Consider the following 13,162-nt stretch of genomic DNA (forward strand, 5'->3'; position numbering starts at 1 on the left):
ATTATCATTTATTTTACAATAATTATAGGTCTTATATTTATAATTCAGTAGTGGGGATGACCTATGAGGGGAAGGGAAAAAATGGAGTGAGGGTGACAGTTTAGTGATAAAGTGCTGTAGAAAAATACCATCAAAACTAAAATTTGTAGCTCTGTACTGCAGTTTTTCTTTTATTAGGGCCGGTTCACTCACACTCTCCATTCAAATATATGAGTATTTTTCTGTGTCCAGTGAGTGAGTACGATGTTATCATAACTAATGTTCAGAGTGATCAAAAATGCAAAAGTCACTCCCACATAATATAACAGAGTTGTTAAGAGGAAATGAACCCAGAAAGTCACCAGAATCAGTTTTATTAGCCAAGTATGCAGCATACAAAGACTGTGTCTTGGTGTTTGCTCACACAAACACAACATAGAAGTCTAAAAAGATAACAAAAGTAAGCTAATAACAATCAGAATAAAGCAATATTAAAGTTGAATTAAACATTTTAAATCTGTTATTCAGATGAAATATTAATAGTTGTGAAAAGGGATATAAAACTTAAAATAAAACTGTATAATTGACTGTACAAAGGAAATATGGATTGTGCTATGGAGAAAGAAATGAAGTGTATGAAATATATGAAGGTGACAAGAGAAAAAATTAAATGTGACGTGTGCAATAAATGATTAAATGATGTAACAGTGAATGCAATGCACAATGTGAAGTCCAGTTTGATATACAGAAAAGAAACTTTAGTTTAGATACATAAAGCTCATTAAAACACTTGTTTGCTTACTCTGTGCATTCATTTGCTTATGTGTGCAATTTATTGTGTATTGTTTATTGCACTGGGACCCGAGTAATGTTAATTTTGTTCCTTTACATGAACAATGTGTTGGAATGACACATGCAATGAAACAATTCTCATTTAAACACAAATTTATTAACACGACTCCAAATAGGAAACAAAGGTTATATGATAAAATAATGTCATGATGAATATTAGTGTGGGAGAAATATTGGTTTTAGAATAATTAAACTGTTGGCTTAATCATCAATACTTATGATTGCAAGCTGGGAGAGTTGATACAGCTCATGGAGAAATTAGGTGTGTTTGTTTTGATGCAGTTGATCTCCTTGGTAATACAAAAACAGCAGAATTGTTGTCACATAAAATAATTTGACCTTCCCACACCCCCAACACTGTGGTCATAACCAGAATCAGATTTACAGCTCTCATAAGAAATAGTCTCGCTCCTGTAAATGATATTACTCATAAAAGTATCAAAGAGGCTTAAAAATGAATCTAAACTGAAGTTAGAAAATCTGTATATTATAAGGTACTGTATAAAGAATAGACTAAACAGTGTAGGTAGCATCCATACTGCAAGAAAAGAAAGAAGTGAAACACGTCTCTCTTCCTGTGTGTGGTTCACATTAACCTGATGTCAACTTCAAAACATACTCATCTCCTACATGAACTGTGCCAAACCTTTACATCATGTAATATCACTTAGAGAGGTGTAAAACATCAATAGACCCACAGCCATTCTGTTGTGCCCTCATGAGTGAAACATATACCTTTAATTCCAGGTAAAGATCTGAACCAGAGGTCTCAGCTTGGAGAAAACCAAGAAGACTCAGCTGCTGATGGAGTTCCAGCTGACAGAAATGCTCCTGTTGCTTCTTCCAACTCATCAGAAGGTGATGTTTCTGAAGGCAGAGTTTTACTAAACCATCATGCTGTCTTGCCGTTTCTATAGGAGGCAGGTTGCTGCTGCAGATGATGCTTCTAATGAGGACACCACTGCTGCTGTTACTGCTGATACAGAAGGGAAAACAAAGCTATAAAGTGACAGCAAAGAAGATTCAGATGACACAACATCCTTAGAAAGTGACAAAGACAAATAAATCAAATCTGGGATCAGAGCTGGTGCAGGCAGGGAGGCAGAAACAGAAGTTAAAGGACTATGGCAGGAAACTGTATATTATAAGGTACTGTGCAAAGAATAGACTAAACGGTGTAGGTAGCATCCATACTGCAAGAAAAAATAAGAAGTGAAACAAGTCTCAATTCCTGTGAGTGGTTCTCATTAACCTGATGTCAAATTCAAAACATACTCATCTCCTACATGAACTGTGACAAACCTTTACATCATGTGATATCATTTAGAGAGGTGTAAAACATCAGTAGACTCACCACTGTTTTGTTGTGCCCTCATGACTGAAACATTTCCCTTTAATTCCAGGTCAAGAATCACAAGAGGGGCCTCAGCAAGCAGAAGACCAAGAAGACTCAGCAGCCACTGTAGACTCCCCTGGCAGAAATGCTCCTGTTGCTTCTTCCAACTCATCAGAAGATGATGTTTCTGAGGGCAAAGTTTTAATAAACAATCAAGATGGATGGACATTGAAAACTGACGCTAAAGGGGTACCCAGTGCGATAAAAAGTGACGCCACAGGGTCCTGACCAAGCTTCGGTATGTGACGAGTTGGGAGTGAGAACGTGTTGGAATGGTCAGAGTGTTTGCGGGTGCGGGTGGGAGTATAATCCAAGTATTGCAGGAGCGGTCGGTAATGGTCAGAAATCCAGCAGGAACGGGATTAAGGAGACAGTCCTGCGCAGGGCTCTACACCCTGGCCCTATACAAGAAATTAGATGTATTTGGTACAATAAATAATCTTGAGACTTGTCTGATGTAGTTGTTTGCCCTCTTTGCCGACCCATGAGAATGTCTCCTGGAGCACTCAACAATGTCTTCTCAAACACAAACACACAAGCATGCCCATGGACGATGAATGTAAAACAATCTGTCTGCTACCCCTAATCTGAAGTGAAGTGAAGGAGATCTGGCCATGACCTCTATCATGACATTGTTCTCACCTGGCTAAATCCCTAACAACAGGACAACAAATATCAGCAGCCAGACAAATTACCATTCACACCTTGAAAATAAGAGCATCTACATCAGAATGCTGTTTGTTTATTTCAGCTCAGCATTTAATAAAATCTCCCCCATGAAACTGATTGGAAAACGTAGCACTCTGGGCTTGAGTACCACACTCTGCAACTGGATATTGGACTTCCTCACAAACAGACCCCAGACACTCTAGTACACCAGAGCCCCCCAGGGTTGTGGGCTCAGCCCCCTACTATTCACGCTGTACACTCATGACTGCAACCCCGATGTGGAGAGAACTCTGTTGGCTGGATTTCAAACAACAATAAGAGTTCATATCAGGAGGAAATCAACAATCTTGCAGAATGGTGCACAGAGAACAAGCTACTGTTCAATGTCAACAAAACCAAGGAGCCGATTGTTGATTTTAGAAGACACACACCCCTGTCCACATCAGTGGAGCAGAGGTGGAGCAGGTGAACAGTTTTAAGTTTCTGGGTATCAGCATCACAGAGAACCTGTCACGGACATCACACATCTCCACCCTAGTAAAAAATGTTGAAAACGACTATATTTCTTAAGGAAACTTAAGAAGGCAAAATTCCCGTCCCAAGTTCTTGAAAGCATCCTGACTGGAAACATCACAAATTGGCATGAGATGTGCACGGCCCAAGACAGGAAGGTTCTGCAGCGGGTGATTAAAACCGCCCAGAACATCATTGGTACCCTTCTCCCATCTACCAAGCATCAGTGATATCGGTGAGGTGAGGCTCCTGCACAGAGCCCAAAGGATACTAAAAGACAATACCTACCCAACCACAGCCTGTTCAACCTGCTGCTGTCTGACAAGAGATACAGAAGTATCCGCTCAATTCATCCTCTGCACTACAATATAACAAATAGTTTATTTATGACTTATTATTTATCACTCCATTTCTTTAATTTCTGTTTTTTGAGTGACTACAAACTACATTTCATGTGTTGTAAAATGATAATAAATGAATTTTGAATTTGGTGATAAAACTGAAAGCAAATACACCTGTAATGTTGCAAATAATTCCTAAATGCACAGGAAAACCGTGAGTGTGAATGAAAGTTCCGGATAGTAGAACCAGGATATCTGGAAAACAGTCAGCTTCATTTTCTGCTCCAAGTAAGTTCGGCAAAGGTGTCGTTCTTCAGAAACATGTTTTTTGGTTGTTTGTTTGTTTGGGTTTTTTTTCTCGGTCCTGTTTATTTTTTCAAAAACTTTTATTCATAATCAAGTTAACAGTACAATATAAGATGCCACATGGAGCAGACAGAAGAACATGTATAGAAAGCAAAGGATACAAGATTAGTTAAATAAATAAACGTAATAAGAGCAACATTAAGTAAATTGAGTGAATGATGAGTAAATAAATAACCTAAAACAAACACAGAAATATAGTAAAATTACGAATTACACAAACAAATTGTATCTGTTGATTAGTCTGAAGGTTTTACAGCCTTTTTGTTGACAGAAGAGTGAGAAACCTGGTTCAACTATTACTCCAACACAACATGACATCATCTGGCAATGATCTGCGCTGGCCATCACATACATGCAAGTGTATGTTCCTGGTGGATTACTTTGTAATGTGAACGCCGTATTCAACTATTAACTTCATGATCGTAGCAATGTAAGAGAAAACATTTGTGATAATTTGAGTTGTAAAATCCTGTCCTGTCTCTCACCACACAGTGGTTTTAAATGAGTATTTAAAACCACTGTGTGGTGTTTTGGCATCTGATAAGCCTTTAAATGCATAAATCTGTAACTCCAACTGGACTTCCTGGATTGATTTCATCACATCTCCACCAACACAGTCACTTGTGCTGTTTTAACATGGAGCAGTTTTCGGACTTATGCAGCCTAACATGGGGGTTTGTTTACAACCCATCTGATTGTCTGACTGCTCGCACATTGGTGAGTACAATGTTATCATAACTTAATTTCAGAGTGACCAAAAATGCAAAAGTCAATCTCACATAATATAACAGAGTGTCTAAAAACAAATGAACCCAGAAAGTCATCAGAATCAGTTTTATTAGCAAAGTTTGCAGCATACAAAGACTGTCTTGGCTTTTGTTTGCGTGTAACAGAAGAATGAAAATAGAACAAAAGTAAGGTAATAATAATAAAAGCAAAGTAATATTAAAATTGAATTAAACATTTTAAACCTGGGGGTGAGACAGTAGAGAGGGGGAAGTACAACATTGATTGTAGTTACAGGAAGAAAGAGACTTTACTGTCAGGTATCCCCCCCCAGACCGACGAAATCACTGACGTCAAATCACTGACATCTGTAGTCAAAAAGGAAGTAAGGTCATATTTAAATTAGGCCAGCCCTCATCCTGTCTGCACTGCCAAGTGTCAAGTCAGGATGTCATTTGCAAACAATGCTAGAATGATGAAGGTTTTGTCATCTGTCTACCTTCAAGGTAAGATATTATCACCTTGAAATTTGACTTTTAATTCATTTATGCAGATCATCAGAAACATCAATATGAGATTTTATATGTAGCATCATCAGTTAGTCTCACTGAGATCAAGGTGTCTTCAGGTCTTAAATAGAAATGGAACAGATACATAATACACATTTAAATACAGTTAAAAAGAGAGAGAAAAAAAAGATAAAATTGAATAAAACAGCAGAATAAATGTTACAGTGCAGCATGAGATATGAATCAAACTCCAAATTTGAGTGAATAAAAGGCAGCAGCAAACAGAGAAGTGTCATGGATGAGGACAGGACAGACAAGTGGAGGACCAAAACGCAGACACTCAAGCCAGGCAGGTGAAATGAGAAGAAAATTTAACACAAAAAAGCAAAAAACACAGGTAGCAACGAGAGGCGGTCCACAACAGGTAACCAGGGGGGCAAAGCAGGCAGGAAATAAATAGGCAAACAGGATCAGGATGGCTGAACCATGAGAGTTTATAGAAGCAACATTGATAACAAAAGAAATGGACCAATATAAGTACAGAGGAGCTGATGAGGGAATGAGAAGCAGGGAATGAATTACTGAGTGGAAACAGGTGCATAAATGTGAAGAAGAGGGAGGGCATCTGGTGGACACGTTGAGAATGGCAGGTCTGGGAAGTTGAAAGAGAGAACATGGCCAGGGAGAAGAAATGCAGAGAACTGGGGATGAGAGACTGGCTGCAGAGAGGGACTGAGGAGCAGACCGTGACAGAAAGTCTTTATCCTTGATTTAAAAGAACTGAGAGATGCAGCAGACCTGCAGTTTTCTGGGAGTTTGATCCACATATGTTGTGCACAGAAACCGAAAGCTGCTTCTCAATGTTTAGTTTTGACTCTGTGGACAGAAAGTGAGAAGAGAAAGAGCCTTAAATTAAAAGTTTAAATTAATCTATCGGGATGACACTTTCATGTTTTAAAGTGATTTTGTAATTCCTTCCATTTATATGGTGCAAAGAACTGGAAGGCTAAATTATTGGTCGGGTATCAAGAACTAGCCGGTCCTCAGATCTTCTCTGATGAACACTTTAAAGCAAGCCTTTATGGGGCCCTAAGCAGAATTTGATTTGGGGGCCCCCCACTGCCTTGGTGCCGCCAATACTATTAACTATTGTCAATACTTGATCATTCTCACACCTGCTGTAAATCTAACACACCCATTGTCAGTTCTATTAGTTGTAACTGTGTTATTTACATCATACCATTGCCAGCCTGGCATGTTTTCACCCTGCTATGGTTTTTAATCGTAACAGGTAGCAAACTCACAAGAGTGGCCTGGTGTTAATTTGTACTTTAATATTCAAAGTGATACAGTACGAAGTGGTATACTTAACATGGTGTTCTGAAAATTAACACAATGAACCAGCAGAAAATGCATTTACTGTAAACAAGTTGACCACTTTAATTGCTTTTGGTTAAAAAAAAAAATCAACAACAATCAACTTTACAATTAAAATCAAATAACTTATATAAAAGTACCTCACTCAGTAAAACTTCCTTCTTATATAAAAAAATAAATGCAAATGTGAAAAACAGACAATATGTAATAAATATTCAAATAATGACATAAAATGAAGAGAGGAACCTGTAACAAGATAACAATAATGGTTCAAGAATCAAATATAAAGCTGAATAATTATCTTTGAAAACTATGTATAGATGTGAAAAATGTTCAAGTTGCTTCAATTCAGTTTACTCTTCTTATTTCTTCCTCTTACAAACTACCTCAGTATTCCACTTTCTCCTTAGAATCTGTGTTTTCTGACATTTAATACATCAAAAAACAAAGAAACAAAAACATTTCCAGCTCTCTTGTGGGACATTTTAAGCACTCTTGGGGGCCCTCTGGTGGCGATGGGGGGCCCTAAGCAGGCACTTAGTTTGTTTATGCATCTGGTCGCCCTGGATGCAGCTCTACAGTGATGAGTTTGACATTTATCTCCTGTAATGTAACACAAGGCACCTCGGAAAATTGCATTATGTTTTTTTTAAGGTGGAATGAGCTCAAGACGTGAATGTGCACCTGCTTGTTCATACGCATGAGAGCCTGACTGCAAAAAGTTGACTTTATTGATTATGTACTTGCTGATATAAATAGTTTGCAGGTTCACAGATATCAATCCTTGATTCACTGACTACTTATTAGAACATGAAAATAGAGCAGATGAACTCTGATTTTTCAGCCTGTTATCTCATTCTAACCAAGATGGTTTACTATTGTTTGGATTTACTGAATCTTTTTTTTGTTTGTTTGTTACTTTGTAGTTTTCCATTTGGTTCTGCTGCTGCCATTTTCATCTGAAAATAACTCATGTCAAGCCAATGGAACCAGAGGAGCTCCGTGGCTCTGGAGATGCCATCACACCTTCAGTAAACCGTTCCAACCAGAGAAAAGTTTTATATACTGGCAAGGTCAAGATAATTCTGGCCTTGTTGTATATATGTACAATAAAGGAAAGCCAGACTTAAAGCACCAAAGCCAGTCATTTAAAAATAGAACCAAAATCTTCCCTGATCAATTACATGATGGAAATTTATCACTTGTTATTGAGGAATTGATACTGAAAGATGATCAAACCTCCCTTGAAGTCATTTTCAACTCACCATCCGAATCAACAAAGAAGCTCTGCCAGACCACTGTGTGTGTAGCAGGTATGATCATTTGTACTTTTTATATTCATATTCTGTATTATGTCAAATGAATCACTGATGAAAGGTCTTGGGTTTTTTTTGTCAAATTTGAAGATATCTCAGTTGAGCATATGAATATGTAGTGGTATAAATAAATAATGAATAATGGGGGTCTGGTAAACCACTAAATATTAAGGGAAGTTTACAGGAAATCACATCATTTTGTAGCTATTAAATTACCAGACATTTCAGATTTGTCATTCTTTATTTGCATATTTATTATAAGTTCCTTGATAACCAAAACTTTGTATGAATGCTCACATATACACATGAAAAATCCTGCTAAACTAATCCTGATCTATTTCCAGCTCCTTTCCAGGAACCAAAACTTGAGATAAATCAATCAAATAAGACAGCAACCTGCAGCACAAAGGGGGGTTACCCTAAACCTGAAATCAAATGGACTTCCCAGGGCGGACAGAATCAATCAGAACGTACACTGGAACAACATGAAGTAAAGACGACTATGACCTCTGAAGAAGACGGCACTTACAGTACCAGCAGCACAGCCAACATCACAGGGTCACAAAGAGTGACCTGCAGAGTTCACAACCCCACTTCAAACCAGACACTGAGTGTAACTAAAGATACGACACTCGAGACTCCAGGTGATGAGAGGATTACATTTGATTTCTTTAATTTGTGACCAAAATCTTACTTTTCCCTTAATTTATAATCAAATAATAATTTCTGACAGACTATATCAACCATCTGAATTTATTATTTCTTCATGTTAAAACACTGTGACAACTCTTGTGTTGTATTTGTCTTTTTTTCAGATAAAAGACATGATCTTGGAATTGGAATTGGATTTGTTGTTGCCCTTGTTTGTGTTGTGGCGCTGATTGTCATCCTGTATCTGCACCGTAGTAAGTGTTTCCTTTTACTTTCCTTTTAAAGTTTGATGTGTTTAATATGTTATAAGTATTCGGTCACATGGTTGTTAATGGGGAGGACAGGTGCAGGTCTGGCAGATGTTTACAGTGTTTGCCCATTGTAATCGTTTGTTTGTCCATGTGACCTGAAACAACTCTCTCCAGTGTTTCCCTTATAACTGTACAGGCTTGGTGGGCCACCGGGCCAACGAGAACCCTGGCCAGGCCAAGAAAATATTTTTTTTAACACCAGAAATAAGGTCAAATATCCATTTATTAGGAAATCAGTAGTGTTTGGGAGCCTCTGTGCAGCGCTGTTCTAAAACGTGAGTCAACCTCTTTGTCATTTCCTAGGAAACTCTGGGTAGCGTAGCTCCGTTAAGGAATTGGACAGTGTGTAATGTGTGTGTGTAGTGGGTGAGTGAGTAGTTGAGTGAGAGAGCGAGCGGCAGAAAAGTGTTGATGAATGTGAACGGAGCAGAGGAAAAGGTTAATAGTAAATTGTCAATCTAGCAGTAAATGTACAGTACAGACTACAGTGTGTAGTGCTGCAGCTTGTCAAGACCAAGGTAAGTCATGTCTGTTGTTTCCCCAACTGCTGGAAAAGTGAAGGTTTAGTTGGCAACAATGGGTTAGCCTAACCTGAAGACGCTAAACAGAGAAAACTGAGAAATTTGTGGCTGCTGAGTCTCCCGACTTTCTGACTGAGACTGACCCCCTGAGGGAGTTTCTCTTTTAGGCTCGAGGAACGTTTTATAAATATAAAACCTTCATGGATCAAAAATTCATAAGAGAAAGAGTCATAATTGACCTTCGTTGCAGTTCAAAGTTTCCTGTCAATAGTTTTACAGACGAAAATGCTTTTTGCTACAATACTGTGAGTGGCCACTGGGCAAAACTGTCCGCAAATCTGAGCGTCAGTTCTATATCCAGTTCTTATTATACATACATGCACTAAACAAATAAAAAGCTGAGATGCAAATGTCGTTAGTTTTGCAGATATTTAGTCATAAACCAAAATATTGGACAAATGAATACTTTGCCCTGAAAGTCACAGGAAGTTATTACAATTCAACCAGAGCAGAACATTAATGTCTGTACCAAATGTCATGGCAGTCCTTCCAACATTTGTTGAGATATTTTAGTTAAAAGCACAAATGTCAACTTTATGGTGGCACTAGAGGGAAAGTTAAAGTATTACCAAAGTCAGAAGGATTCATCCTCTGGACACCGTTGATGTCTGTAGAAAATAGTTTTTGATATATTTCAGTCAGGATGAAAGTGGTGAACCGACACACCAACCCACTGACAAACATTATGCTTCGTAAAGCCATGCTCCTAACATGGCTAAATATAAGACAAAACATCCAGCACTACCACTGCCCTGTCACCCTTTTTGTATTGTCAAGACTAAAATAGTTGCCTTTAATTCCAGGAAGAACATCAAACTGGAGTCCTCAGCCAACAGCAAACCCATCCGGCTCATCAGCAAGTGGAGGCTCAGCTGGAGGAAATGCCGGTGAAGCTCCTTCCAACATGCAGAATAGAAATGTTGAAAGTGCTGATGAAAGTGAACCTGAGACAGTCAATTTGCTACCAGGGCATCAGTCTGCACTTTACTGTTTGCCAGTGAGGAGGGATGGTGCCACAGCAAGTGCGACCAATGAAGACTCTTCTGCTTCTGAGGAAACAAATGACCGCAAGAAAGATGCAGACGAAACAAAAACCACAGAGAGTGACAAAGACAAATAAGAGTCAGCGGTATGAATGGAGCCGATGTTTTGTACTTTAACCTGTTTTGTGCAGCTCAATCAAACTCTGGTACATTTCTCTGGTTCATATAATACTTATTAAATACATTGAACATGTTTCCTCCTGGACAACTTTTCAGGCTCACAAATCTTTTCTTGCATTAATCAATGCAAAATATCTTTAAATCTATTTTATTTTATTTCATTTTCATAATTTTTATTTCTCGTGTGCATTAGTTTCATTGTTTTTACTGTTTACTGTCTACGTTTATTCTGACTTATTATTGGCTTGTCAGTCATCTGTGAATGACTTTGAATTACATTGATTAATAGATTAAACCCATACATTAATCTGCTGGTGGCGCTAGAGCAGGGGCGTCATGCAGGCAATTTTTTTGAGGGGTTACAGTTTCACAATTTACCAGTAATTATCTGCTTTGTCTTCTATGTTTAGAATGTAACTACCCCTCTATGTGGTATAACTATCTACAACTATGACTGAATGACAATTATTATATAAGTGTCATAGTGTTATATAAATAAAATTGAACTGAATTTAAAATTAACACTATATTGCATTTAATAGCAATATTGAACAAGAAAATGTTGACAAAAAGGCTTTAAACTCTGGGCTAATGTTAGCTGGTTAGCTAGCCAGCACCATTGATTAAAGATTTAACAACTGTAAAATACTCTGCTTGGAACAATAACGTGTGTCTGACATGGTTTGTCCACAAAAAGTATAATAACCTCTTTAAAATCCTTTACATAGCATCTTACACTTGGTTTTAAAATGTGTTTCGGTGATCCAAACACAAGTGGACAGCCGAGACACATCGCTGTTCCCATCTGTGTCTGTCATGCGTCTCCACTTGTGTTCAGATATTGTTACTGCCTATGTCACTTTTGCTAGAAAGTCAAAGGGCCATGCACACAGTTATTACATCAGTCTGTCACCAGACAAGTGCCAGATTTGTTTCGCATGAGCTAGCTAAGAAAACAAATATATTTCAAGAACTAATATACATGTACCGGCTATTCCTACTTTTGAGACTGGCAGGACAAAGTTTTTGGTGCTGGTGCGCTGTCACCAAAATAACCACCACATCCTGAACTGATAACGTAACTTCCTGTTACGTCCTTGTCGGGGACACATCAGGACACATTAGCGTACAAAAGGTATGTGGTCAAATGTGTCCCAGACCACCTTGGCAAGTTGTTTGAGTGATCGGATCGCACTTGTATTTAGCACTGTCCACTTGTGATCTGATCACCCTTACGAAAAAAGTACATTTGAAAGTCAGTCTTTCACATGTGATTTCACATGTGAACTTAATTCACATTTGGAAATCACATGTGTATCTTAAAATTCACATGTGAAAAAAGAACATGTTTTTAGCTTTGCATGTGAATGCAAACTTTACATGTGAAAAGGATAGTGTCACATGTTAAGTGAAATATTTCACATGTGAACTTAAGTTTCACATTTGGAAAAATCACATGTATCTTAAAATTCATATGTGAAAAAGACAACATGTTTTCAGCTTTACATGTGATTGCAAACTTTACATGTGAAAAAGATAATGTCACATGTGAAGTGAAACATTTCATATGATGTTGTGGTTTCACACGTGAACCTAAGTTTCACATTTAGAAATCACATGTGTATCTTAAATTCACATGTGAAAAAAAAAGTTTTTAATTTTATATGTGAATGCAAACTTAACATATGAGAGGGATAAAGTCACACGTGAAATGAAACATTCACATGGGATAAAAGACATGTTTTGAATGCAAACTTTTATAAAATCAACATTTCCTATGTGAACTGATACATCTCACAGATTGATTCCACATGTAAACTCAAGAGTTTTTCCTTCCATGTAAACTGAGACATTTCACATGTGACATGATTTAGCATGTTATAAATGACATGTTTCAAGTCTCAAGAGGAATTTAGATTTTTGGATTGAAAATGTGCTCTTTGTAAAATGTTCTCTTCCTGGACATTTTGCCACCGTCATTTAAGTGTATTGAGTGTATTAATAAAAGTATTGAGCTCACGCTTCCCGCCCATACACTCTGGGTTCCCCATGCTGCCTTCGGGACCTCCGTAGTTTATTTTTTGATCAATTACATGTCTGACCTATTTTTTCATTTCATTAATTCATTTCATTTAATCCGTATAAAGTTAGTAAAATCTGCACCAAAAAATTACTTTACATAAAATTACTTTACATAACACTTACTTCTGTAAGTAAACGTGAGACAAGCTTTTGATGAAGACGAATCTTGGATGGTGCACTTGAATGCATCGTCATCTTTGACCGTTGGAAGCAGATTAACGTCACAGACGGAGACAGAGAAATGGATCGGGATGCGGTGATTTATCGGTTCGACGACGACCAAATTAGTATATTTAAAGAAAAATGTGTATCAAAGGAGAAAATGGTGAA

The 13,162-nt window shown here is 37.7% G+C and overlaps 2 protein-coding genes across 6 annotated transcripts in view; both read left to right on the forward strand.

Moving 5' to 3' along the window:
* The window catches only part of LOC137192301 (CD276 antigen-like), a 43,890-nt gene extending 40,032 nt beyond the window's left edge, over positions 1–3,858 (forward strand). The window contains exon 8 of one of the 5 annotated variants that reach the window (XM_067602880.1): positions 2,235–3,858. In XM_067602880.1, coding sequence (XP_067458981.1) covers positions 2,235–2,455 — 221 coding nt within the window. In that variant the 3' untranslated portion in view covers positions 2,456–3,858. The remainder of the gene's footprint in view (positions 1–2,234) is intronic. The other 4 variants (XM_067602877.1, XM_067602879.1, XM_067602876.1 and 1 more) reach the window with 4 other exon arrangements.
* A 1,201-nt stretch (positions 3,859–5,059) lies between these two features.
* Positions 5,060–12,046, forward strand: LOC137192302 (CD276 antigen homolog). The gene is made up of 5 exons (XM_067602882.1): positions 5,060–5,348; positions 7,655–8,041; positions 8,389–8,688; positions 8,860–8,949; positions 10,391–12,046. The coding sequence occupies exons 1-5, from the start codon at positions 5,291–5,293 to the stop codon at positions 10,705–10,707; spliced, it is 1,152 nt and encodes a 383-aa protein (XP_067458983.1). The 5' UTR covers positions 5,060–5,290; the 3' UTR covers positions 10,708–12,046.
* Positions 12,047–13,162: the final 1,116 nt, after the last annotated feature.

This window comes from Thunnus thynnus, chromosome 11 (assembly GCF_963924715.1).
Source record: "Thunnus thynnus chromosome 11, fThuThy2.1, whole genome shotgun sequence".
Lineage (NCBI taxonomy): Eukaryota > Metazoa > Chordata > Actinopteri > Scombriformes > Scombridae > Thunnus > Thunnus thynnus.